This window comes from Arachis ipaensis, chromosome B4, assembly GCF_059453495.1.
Source record: "Arachis ipaensis isolate K30076 ecotype BB chromosome B4, ASM5945349v1, whole genome shotgun sequence".
NCBI lineage: Eukaryota > Viridiplantae > Streptophyta > Magnoliopsida > Fabales > Fabaceae > Arachis > Arachis ipaensis.
This window is the reverse complement of record NC_142439.1, coordinates 144623758-144635200: the sequence shown is the minus strand read 5'-3', so window position 1 is coordinate 144635200 and position 11443 is coordinate 144623758. Positions and strand designations below refer to the sequence as shown.

The 11443-nt window shown below is 36.1% G+C and overlaps 2 protein-coding genes and 1 pseudogene across 7 annotated transcripts; 1 reads left to right on the top strand and 2 right to left on the bottom strand.

The window, feature by feature from the left end:
- Nucleotides 1-382: 382 nt before the first annotated feature.
- On the bottom strand, nt 383-3201 carry LOC107635479 (Tetratricopeptide repeat (TPR)-like superfamily protein). Of its 2 annotated transcripts, none has more exons than XM_021122091.2 (2): nt 2682-3201; nt 383-2600 (listed from the first exon to the last, which is right to left on the bottom strand). In XM_021122091.2, the coding sequence occupies exon 2, from the start codon at nt 2526-2528 to the stop codon at nt 537-539; it is 1992 nt and encodes a 663-aa protein (XP_020977750.1). In that variant the 5' UTR covers nt 2529-2600; nt 2682-3201; the 3' UTR covers nt 383-536. The 2 variants fall into 2 exon arrangements, with proteins under 2 accessions (XP_020977750.1, XP_016194443.1); XM_016338957.3 differs by having other exon boundaries at nt 383-2595.
- Nucleotides 3202-3990: 789 nt separating this feature from the next.
- CRR2 (Tetratricopeptide repeat (TPR)-like superfamily protein) lies at nt 3991-7181 on the bottom strand. 5 transcript variants are annotated; one of them, XM_021122094.2, is made up of 3 exons: nt 6984-7147; nt 6550-6680; nt 3991-6270 (listed from the first exon to the last, which is right to left on the bottom strand). In XM_021122094.2, exon 3 carries the CDS (start codon nt 6157-6159, stop codon nt 4183-4185), a length of 1977 nt encoding a protein of 658 aa, XP_020977753.1. In that variant the 5' UTR covers nt 6160-6270; nt 6550-6680; nt 6984-7147; the 3' UTR covers nt 3991-4182. The 5 variants fall into 5 exon arrangements, with proteins under 5 accessions (XP_020977753.1, XP_020977751.1, XP_016194441.1 ...); XM_021122092.2 differs by having other exon boundaries at nt 6563-6680; XM_016338955.3 differs by lacking the exon at nt 6550-6680 and having other exon boundaries at nt 6984-7181.
- A 1830-nt stretch (nt 7182-9011) lies between these two features.
- LOC148569521 (uncharacterized) lies at nt 9012-9777 on the top strand (annotated as a pseudogene).
- The last annotated feature ends 1666 nt before the right edge of the window (nt 9778-11443 follow it).

Genomic DNA, 11443 nt, shown 5'->3' with positions numbered 1-11443 from the left:
TAGAAATAAAGTATCTTTTAAAAAAATTAAATATAAAAAATTGAAAAATAAAAATTATTTTTAAAAAATAAAAATAAAAAACAAAATCTAAACATATTCTTAACAATTTTCTTTTTTCTTTTTGTGAAACATCCAAGCTTATTATTGTTTAAGTAGGAAAATTCAATATGATACAAGCACCGAAGCTGATAAAAACGGTGCCAAATTAAAGGTTTAGGTTAAAAAAATGTTCAATGAGAGCAAAAAATTATAAACTCAAATTTATTACTCTTTTGAAGAGCTAGTTAAATGTTACAAGACTATTATAACTTTTTGTTCCAAAGTCAAAATCTGTACTTATTAGTCTTGTTTTCTTCTACAACAATCATTATAAGAAATCATATTTGAAGAATTGAAGTGTATACTTTTCAAATCGAGATGAAAATAGGCAAATACATGTAAGAGAAAGTGTAATTACCTAACTATTCTGGGAGATGATTCACAATAATACAGTTACCAAAAGAAGCAATACCTAATTACCTATTTTACTTCAACAATTACCAGTAATCACCACATGAGCAAATCCCATTCCGAAAATGATGAAACCGGTTTATATCTCTAACAACAATTTCTCTCTGCACAAATTTTGATATGACCTTTATGACAGTATGACAATCTGTGCATATCCGGAGATTCTTAATGATACGTACAGAACTCGCCGGTGGAATTCGAAGCAGACCATACGCCAGTGCTAGTCTTTCGCTATGCACCCACAATAGACGTTCCTTTTCGGCATCCTCCACATCAAGCAAAACAGCATTGCAATCAGGAATATATCCTGCTTCCCTGGTTTTCTTCTTTAACCATTCAAGCATTTCATATATTACTTTATTCTCTGGATGAGAAGTATCCCCCACAGTAAAATAATGTACCACACCTTGGTTCTCAACCCAGCTTAAGCCTGGTTCCTTCTTCACTCTTCTCTTTTGCATACATTTCCTAACCGAAGCAACTTTGTCCCATCTCTTTGCAGTGGCATACATGTTTGACAGCAGCACATGGGTGGCATCATCATCGGGCTCCATCTCAAGTACGCGCTGGGCACAGACACTTCCGAGATCAATATTCTTATGAATAACACATGCACCAAGCAGTGCACGCCACACCATAACACTAGGATCATACGGAATTTCTCCGATGAGCTTCGCTGCTTCATCAAATTGGCCTAATCTTCCAAGAAGCCAAACCATGCAAGTATAATGTTCTATACACGGCTCAATGCCGTAGTCCTTTAACATGGACTTAAAGAGAGCTTGGCCCCTTTCTAACAATCCTGCATTGCTACATGCAGAGAGCACACCAACAAAGGTTAATTTATTAGGTTTTGAATTGGACTGCTGCATCATGTCAAATAAATTTAGAGCCTCCACACCCAAGCCATGCATGGAATATCCACAGATCATAGCATTCCATGACACTTCATCTTGTTTATTCATCTTATCAAATATCACTCGAGCATCAGTAATTCTTCCGCATTTTGCATACATATCTATCAAAGAATTTGCAACTACAGTATCCTTGTTATATGTGGTTTTGATAATTAAGGAGTGAACCTGTAGCCCTGGCTCTAGTGCTGCTAAACTAGCACAGGCACGGAGAACACTTGAGTATGTCACTTCAGTTGGCTGCACATCATATTCAAGCATGCGTATAAATATATTCATTGCTTTCTCTGCCTCCCCGGATTGAACATAACCAACAATTATGGTGTTCCATGTAACATCATTGTGCTCTGGCGATTCCACAAATAACTTTATCGAGTTCTCAATTTGACCACACTTGGCATAAACATCCATGAGGGAATTTGAGACAAACACATTCAAGAGAAGACCAACTTTCAGTACATAAGAATGGATTTGCTTTCCCATATTGAGCAGGACCAAAGAGGCACAAGCTTGGAGCACACTGGCGAATGTAAAATTGTTAGGGACAACAGATGCTTGCCTCATACGACGAAATAACTCCAAAGCTTCCCAACTTTTGTCGCTCTGAGCATACCGCGCTATCATCAGACTCCATGGAATAAGATCATTTTTTGGCATTTCTTCAAAAAATCGCTGTGCTTCAACAATCTCTCCTGACTTAGCATACAATTCAAGCAATGCAGTACCAACATAAATATCCCGATCATAGCAAGTTTTTAAAGCACTTCCATGAACACTTTTCCCCACATCATAAGCTTCCAGACCAAGACAGGACTTGAGAGCACCTGAAATGGTGAAATTGTTTGGATTGTACCCCATACTCCTCATCTGACAAAAAAGCTGCAACGAATCCTCGTAGAAGTGATTCTCAGCATAGCAAGAGATCATCCCAGTCCACGATACCATGTCCTTACAACAAATGCCATCAAAAACTTGACGAGCAACCTCAACATTTCCACAAACAGAGTAGGCATCAATAAGGGCGGTCCCAACAAACGCATCAGTGTGATGTCCAAGCTTATAAACACACGCATGGACACTGCAGCACATAGGAGTCCAATCCATGCTCACAAGCAACTTAAGAATAGTAGTAAAAACAAACTGGTTTAGCTCATGTCCTTCTCTAAACAACCTGTGCTGGAACAAAAAAAAAAAAAAAGCATACAGATAAGAGAACAATCAAGAGAAGCAAGAACCCCTGAAAGATTCAAACTTTACCTGCGAATCAAGTGAAGAGCATGGTGGAACTGCTGGGAGCGGGAGAAGCCCTGTGCCAAGGTGATATAAGAGATGGTGTTTCTAAGCGGCATTTCATCGAACAGTTTCAAGGCATCGTCCAGTGAATCAGATTGCACATAAGAGTTTAGTAGAATGTTCTGAGCGAATAAGTCCAAACACGGGCCTCGCTTGAGAGCGTGGCAGTGGAGGCGCTTGCCGGCATCGGTGTCGCCGTCTTGGATGGTTCGTTGGAGGGTGCTGGCGAAGGAATGTGAATCGAAGGCGCCAAGGCATGGTTGTTGGGAGGAACAAACGGAGAAGCAGCAGCAGCATGATGCTCTTATGCGTGATAATCTTGTATAAAGGAATTGCGATTTGATGATCATGTGAAAAATGTATCACTTTCATATTTTCATAATTTCATTTACGCTTTGCTTTGCCTTCCAGATAAATTTGTTTCAATCTGTTTTTTCCCTCCACTTTCTGTTTGTTTTGTTTGTACTTTGTAAGCTTATATATGGACTATGGAGTAAGGACTTCCACTATTTGGGGTTTTAGGACTTTTCGGTTTTCAAAAATCCAAAGTTAAAATTACTGAAATCAGTTATTATATATTTATATATAAATATTTGTATTATTTAACTTATTTTTAATATATATTTTATATTTATTGATTTTAATGTACACCTAATATTTTCTTTCTTTTTTCTTATTTTTGTGTTAAAATGTTTTAAAATTGTTGTCTACAACTTTTGGAAATAGTACCGGAGAAAGTAATGAGAAATAAACGAAAATTATAACGTGAATTGATAGTAAAGGATTAATGTTCAAGGCAAATATCAACTTCTTCTCGTGTGCAAATAATGTCGTTTTATTTTTATTTTTTTCTAAAATAACATTGTTGTTTTGTTTTTAGCTCGAAAGAAATTGCACGTTTTTATGTTAAATCCATAGTTAAATTATTAATCTTATATCTATATTATTTGAGAATTATATCTTGTATTAAATAATTTAAACTTGCCGTTCTATGTCTCATTTTCTAAGCATGTTTCTTTACAAAAAGATTATACTACTAGACTAATCACTAATTATTAACCCATGTCTTCATTCTTGACAACTATCCAATAAAAGTGGATATATTCTGGGAGGAAAAAAATATGAAGCACATGAAAACCTTTATATATGACGAGGCCATTAAAACACCAAAGCATCTCAATGGCCAAAATGAATCCATTAAAACACAGTTCTATAACCTAAGGCAATAATGTACCTTTCTTCTTCTACAATCACAACTATGAAACTTGTAAGCTTTGTATGCAATTAGTAATTAGTAATTTGATATAAGATAAAAAGAAATCCGGTCACTATCTATAGAAGTGTTCAGTTTTGATTGGACAAACAGAAGAGTCCTTTCATGTGTTTGAAACCATAGCATCATTTTAACCTCTCTTACTATAGTTAACTTGAGCAATTTTAACATCAGTGTTCCTCAAATGAACTACTACCAATAGTCAGCACAGGAACAAACTCCATCTCTAAAATGGTGGAAGCGGTTCACATCTCTAACAAGAATCTCTCTATTAGCAAACTTGGAAATGAACTTTGTAACAGCATGACAGTCTTCGCATAATCTCAGGTTTTTCGTGATCCTTATGGTTTCGCCTTTTGCAGTGTTAATGAGCCCAAAAGCCACAGCAAGCTTTTCACTGTGTCCCAATAGAATTCTTTCCTTCTCTTCTTCATCAAGGTCATAAAGAACTACATCTGTTTGTGGGACATAACCCCTCTCTTTCATCTCGGTTGACAACTTAATTAGAAATGCTCGGAGCTCTTCTATTTGCGGATTACACTCGTCAACAGAGTTAAATGAATATATTTTCCTTTTGACTTCAGTCCAACTGCAACCAGGAATCTTTTGCAGGCTGCGAGTTTCCAATAGCTTCCTCACATTCTTTACTTCGTTCCACATCTGAGCTCCTGCATAGACATCCGCTAAAAGCACATAATTGCCAGCGTTAGTAGGCTCCAACTCAAAAAGCTTAGAGCTTGCTCTCTCTGCAAGTTCGACGTTACAATGAATCCTACAAGCTCCAAGAAGCGAACCCCAGACTGTGGGTCCAGGCTCTAATCGCATATCTTCTATTACTTTAATGGCTTCATCTAACCTGTTAGCTCGACCAAGAAGATCCACCATACAAGCATAATGCTCCATGCCTGGATGTATCCTGTACTTTCTATGCATAGATTCAAACAACATCTTTCCTTCCTCAACAAGGCCAGCATGACTGCAAGCACCCAAAACAGTAATAAACGATATGTAACTTGGTGTAACTCCTTGGTGGATCATATTTTCAAAAATTTGGATTGCTTTCTTTCCAAAACCATGAATACCATAAATAGAAATCAAAGAGTTCCACGAAACAACATCGCGCTTCTTCATATTATCAAACACTCGTTGCCCCAATTCAATCTCACCACATCTTCCATACATTGTTATAAGGGCACTAAGAACTGGGAGTATAGAATCAAGGCCTCTTCTAAGTATATATGCATGAATCAACTTTCCTAATTGCAATGCAGAAAGACCTGAACATGCTTGAAGCACACTAACCATTGTAACTGAATTGGGAACTGAATTGCTTGCCTCAAGCATCATTTTCTGAAACAGCTCCAACGCTTTCATGGGCATTTCATTCTTCGCATAACATGCAATCATTGCACTCCACGAGACAAAGTTCTTAAGAGGCATTGCACCAAACACAAAACTCGCATATGATACACAGCCAAATTTAGCATATACATCCAACAGTGTTGTCATAACATGAATATTTGTGTCAAAACCATGTCGCAGAATATGAGCATGAATCTCTTTACCCTTTTGGAGAGGACATAGTGTCAAATCCGAAACAACACAAGCCTTAAGGACATACGTATATGTGAACCTATCTGAGGCCATCCCCATCCAGTTCATTTGACCATATAAATCTAACAGCTCCTCGCCACAACCCACCATTGCAAGTGCCCGGAAGAGTGCATTCCAGACATATATGGTTTTTTCCTGGGTTTCATTGAATACCTTGCGGGCATGATCAACATACCCTAACTCATTGTACATATTGATAAGTTTAGTGGCTAAAAATGGGTCTTGGCTGAAAACACTATTAGCAAGATGGCGATGAACCTCAAGACCATTGGAGAGTGAGCTCTGCTGCGCACAAGAATAGATTAAGAGCTCATATGTCTGCTGAGTTGGATTGAGCTCACTAGACAGTACCTGAATAGCTTGCTTAAGGTTTCCCCCTCTGCATAAAGATTGTATCAACTGGTTGTTACTGCTCTTGATGTCTTTTTCAGGGTTGGCCGAACGGTTCAGTGCAACAAAAGACACTCGCAGCCTTGAAGAGGCAAGGGCAGGGTAGCAGAGGTGACTTTGAAATGTAGCTTGCCTACCAATTTGGGAACTCTGAAGAACCCACATCAGACAATATTTTGAGAGAACAGGTTCTTCAAAGCTTCTGCAATTTTGCTGGAAAAGTAGATGAAGTCCTGTGGTTGTATAGTTATGCAAGCATCCAATGCTATAGGATATCTGCTAGTCAAATTAACAAGAAAAACAAAAAACAACTCAAATGTTAAACGCTTTTACATCAACTAGAAATCCAACAAGGAAAATCACAAATTCTAAAAACACCTAGTAAGCTCTACCAAAACTTTTAACCGAGGAAATGAAAAGGGTTTACTGCATGATCCATTTTCATTTCCATAACGACTCATCTCATACTTTTACTCAACAAATGTTAATACTAAAATTGATAAATTTTCCCTAAGAAAGGTATTATAATTAAAGAGCAAGGACACAAGAAACTACAAACTAGGGTTACATGAGCTGAGGCTACTGAGTTTCATCACTTGCATGCTTCTCGTTGCAGATTTCAGATTCCAACGATTAATAGCTTGAAGCTTTGGTTACTGCCTTATGAGTGGGTTTTAATCTCTCCGCTTCATAGTTCATATTACCAAGTTTGTTAGGACGAGTTATCGTAAAATCCAACTCAAAATTAAGTGCTGAATTAACAAATTTCATAACAAACTGAGAAGTAATATTAGTAATTACTAACCATAAACGACAAACCATAATCCAAAAACACAAAGTGTTCATTAGCCATAACTCAAATTACACAGAACAATAGAGGAAAACAAACAACTCTAAAATCGAAGATTATATAGTGAAGAAGAAGCTCCAAAACTGGAAAATGAAATCACATAGTGAAACTGAAGATGCCAAAAAAAAAAAATCGTTACCAAACAAGTGAAAGTGTGTAGTTTGAGGAAGCAATGAAGGAAAGGTGAGGGTCACAAGCGAGACGCTAGAGGCTCCCAACGGCGGCGGCGACCGAAGCACGGCGAAGGCGGTAGATGGAGGGAAAGCAGCTTCGGTTTGTGAGTGAAACTGAAACTGAGAAAGAGTTTAGATATTTTTTGAAATATCGATAAATTTTATTTTATATATAAGTATAACTCTTGGTTTATATTAATTTATTATTAGAAATTAGAAATAAAAAAATGTCCAAACAACATTCTTAGTACCTTGACTAAAGCACTGTTTTAGTCGTTAATTTTTTAAAAAATTAAGTTTTAATTTTGTTCTTAATATTTTATTATATTTAAATATTTTATTTCATTCTATTTTAAGCTTTGTTTAGAGAATTTTTACGGGATTTTTTTAAGTGGTTTTTTTAAAGATTTTTTTAAAAAAATAAAATAATTTTATAATTAATTATTTTATATAAAAATATTTATCTAATAATTATATTTAATACAATGACATAAAAGTATTATTTATTTATTTATTATATTAAAAAATCTTATTTAAAGTAAAAAAATCTTTTAAGAAAATATAAATTATAGTTTCTAAAAAAATAATTTTTTATTTTTAAATATTTTTATTTTTACTATTAAAATTTTATCAAACATATTAAAAAAACTTTAACAACTTAATAACATCCAAAAAAATTCTTAATCTTTTAGTCAACATTTAATTTCTTTTAAAAAAATACTTTTTCTCTTTATTATTATTTTTTTTATTATTTTATTAGTTCACTCTTAAATCGAGTTAAGCCCCACTTTGGTCCTTGAGATAAGCGAGTTGCACTGATTTAGTCCTCAAGATCCCAATTGCACTAAATTAGTCCCCAGATTCGAAAAAATGCACCATGTAGTCCTTCTCCCAATTTCCGTCACCGGAGCACTGACGCCGTTAGTGACGTGGCCAGTTCTTACCACGATGGACAGAATGAAACGACGTCGTTTCTAATTTGACGCTAAACTCCCCTTTAAACGACATCATTTGTATGTGATGGGAAATAAAACGTTAGGCACCATTTTTTGTTTCTACTCTTCATCTTCTACTTCTCCATGAGTGACGCAGAGGAAAAAAAAGGTTTCTCTTCCATGGGTGACCCAAAATAGCAACAGGTGGCTGCAATAGGATTTCTTGAGACTATTGGAACACGACGTTCGCTGTGCAGTTGTCGGAAAAGTTCGTTTGTCACTACAGGGATCTTCTGTATCGTCACTGAGGTTAGTGAGGATCAAAATTTTTTTTTTCAAATTTAATGGAATGTTGTGATGTCTGTTGATCATGGTTAAGTGTTTTGTATATTGTCAGTTTACAAGTTTTAAAGATAATTTTGTGTTAGGATTTTGTTTTGATATTTTGTGGGACTGTGTTTAAGGGTTTCTTTTTATGCTCTGTTCCAATGGTGGAAGAATCAGCACCTTCGTATGAGTGATCATGTTTTTTTATGATATTTTCTATGGCTTTTATGAATGTTATTGATGAAAATTGTTTTAAAGTTACTGTTGATGAAAATAAATTCTTTTGAACCATGCAGATGGATGTGCAGTTAGATATTATGTTCCACCATGGGAGAAAGTTTCAGAAAGATGAGAATGGGATAACTATTTATTCCCCTGATAAGAAGGCTTGTGTTGGTGACATTGATCGAGATACTTTGGATGTACTCTGGGTGAGGAATTATTATAAAGAACTAGGATATGATAAAATAGAAGAATGTTGGTGGCATGTTCCTAAGAGGAGTTTAGACAGTGGTTTAAGAGCTCTGAATTCTGATGATGAATTAAGAGAGATGAAGAGTATGAGAAGTTTGAAGTGCATGGGTATCCAACAAACATGGTGGTGAACTTAGGCAAGCGGCTATGCATATATCAGTTCTGGATGTTAACAGGTAATTAGCTAGGATTCACATATGTTTTCTTCGGAATATTTGAATACTTTAATGATATCTTTGTTTGTTGTTTTCCTCAGGAATGTCTTGTGTGCATGCTTGTGCGGCTCTTGCAAGGGTGAACAGAAAATCTAAAGATTTCTGTCATAAATGGCTCACATGGACGCATACAGAGACAAGTATGCCTATTACATAAATCCCTTACCTGGACAACATCTTTGGGAGAAATCTGAGTCCAACAGACCACAAGCACCAAAGGCCAAGAAAAAAACCGGACCACTCACAAAGAAAAGAAGAAAGGATGCAGATGAAGGCAGTGGAGGAAGCAAAAAATCTAAGTCTATTGGAGTCTTAAAGAGGCAACTGAAGCCCTTTACTTGCAGATATTGCCTACAGAAGGGGCACACAAAAAGAAGTTGTCCAAAGAAGAGAGCAGCTGTTGTTGTTGTTGCTGCTGCTGCTGCTAAGACTAAATCCAGTCCACAAGGAAATGCAGCATCAGGATCAACTGTTGATCCAAATACTGTCACACTGCCAAGTCAATCTCCTCCAGATCCTGCACCCCAGCCCGTTGATGTCCAAGAAGTTGAGATCGACATTTCTCAACCCAACTTCTCAGATGCACAGAAGTCTCAAGAGGTAAATCATTTACTCTATTAGACTACATTTCAACTTATTGTGCACAATCAGCCTCATTTTGGATATTATTTTATTGGAATAGGCACCACCTCCAAGGCCATCCAAGTTGCAGACCAGAAGGAAGTCCTCACCACCATCAGGACTGGTCACCATGGATCCACTGCAAGGAGCAAGCTCAGCCACATCTTTCAGACTGGCCAACTTCTTGAAATTTGTCCCAACACCCGGCTTCAAGCCCCCAAAAAAGAAGAAATGAAGATGTAGTTGAATTAGGAATATTTTTGTGAATTATACTCTTGTTTTTTGGCTTCAGTATATGACAGTAGACCAATTGTTATATTTGGAAACATTGTAAGGTTGATGGCACTATCTATCCTTGTTATTGGTGTATTTTGAATTAAGAACTAGCTTTTAATTTGGTTGGGGAGGTGTCACTGATATGGCAGCTGTTTTGCTTGTTAATACTCATGCTAGAAACTCATTGTTATGTTAGCATCTTATTATTATAATGACAAATTGTTCTACCTTTAATTATGCTACCAACAGGTTCTTTTTAAAAAAAAAAATTTCCATCATTTTGTTGGATGACAAAAACAGAGTTCTTGGTTTATATTTATAGCAAGACTACCAAGTTCAAACAATTCATAATGACACTTTTTCTTTTGTCTACTTTACAATAACCCTAATCACATTAAAACATAATCATCCTCAAACCTTAAATACCAACATGAAAACAGCAACAAACATTATAAACAGAGCCAACAATAACATGTACAATTTATGGGTCCTAACTTCAGCTTCTAACTTTCTAATTCTCCAAGCCAAATTGACCCTCAGTTCATCAACATTCTCGGTAGTAGTGACCCTTCCACCGATGTCTTCTTCTCCAATGTCAGCCCAGACAAACAAACCACACAACCTCTTTCCACTGACATTGTAGTTAGGACACCCAAAGAATGGCTTGTTAGGGTTAGTCTCTGTTGTGGACCACCGGAGAACAGGGCGGCAGCCACACCCACACCACTCTGGAATACTCGATGCTCTACTGGTTCCTCTGGAGATCCTTCTGTTTGACCGCATGGAACTCTGGCTCCCACTTGCACTCATGATCCTAAATCCGGAAAGCTGCACAGCGAGGAAGAAGACGAAGAACCAGGAAAAGTGGGTAGAAGAAGAATAGGAAGAAGTTAGGGCAGAAATCTTGGTTATAAAAGGGGAAAAGGACTAAATTGGAACTAATCAAATTTATTGCCATGTCATTTAACCGTTTTTGGGTCCAGCGTGGCAAGAACTGGCCACGTCACTGACGGCGTCAGTGCTCCGGTGACGGAAATTGGGAGAAGGACTAACATGGTACATTTTTTCGAATCTGAGAGACTAATTTAGTGTAATTGAAATCTCGAGGACTAATTTAGTGCAACTCGCAAATTTCAGGAATCAAAGTGGGGCTTAACTCCTCTTAAATCATTACAATCATTTTCATGATCATTATAATTATGATTTTTTTTTATTATCTAAAAAAATATGATAAAAAAAGGTATTTTAAAAAAAAAATTTTTGACTAAAAGACTAAAATAAAAAGTAAAACAAAATATAACAATTAGAAAAAGAAATAAGACTTTTAAAACCTTAAACATGAAATAAAATTTAACAAAAATATTAAAAACTAAAACAATACTTTAAAATAATGAACAAATGTGCATATAAAATATCACATGATAGATAAAATTATATACAAATTATTTAATGAGTAAAGTGTACACATAAATTCTTAGTCACATCTACCATTTTATCAATGAAAATGTGTTGCCGTTAGTAGAATTGCATAAGTGTTACGTTTTCTTCCACCTTAACACTATATGATGAGTGACATGA

Coding starts and splice junctions, on each gene's coding strand:
- LOC107635479 (XM_016338957.3), bottom strand. CDS start 3,067: ATGATCATCAAATCGCAATTCCTTTATACAAGATTATCACGCATAAGA. Junction 2,596..2,681: donor GCTCTTCACTTGATTCGCAG/GTAAAGTTTGAA, acceptor GTTCCAGCACAG/GTTGTTTAGAGAAGGACATG.
- CRR2 (XM_016338955.3), bottom strand. CDS start 6,159: ATGTGGGTTCTTCAGAGTTCCCAAATTGGTAGGCAAGCTACATTTCAA.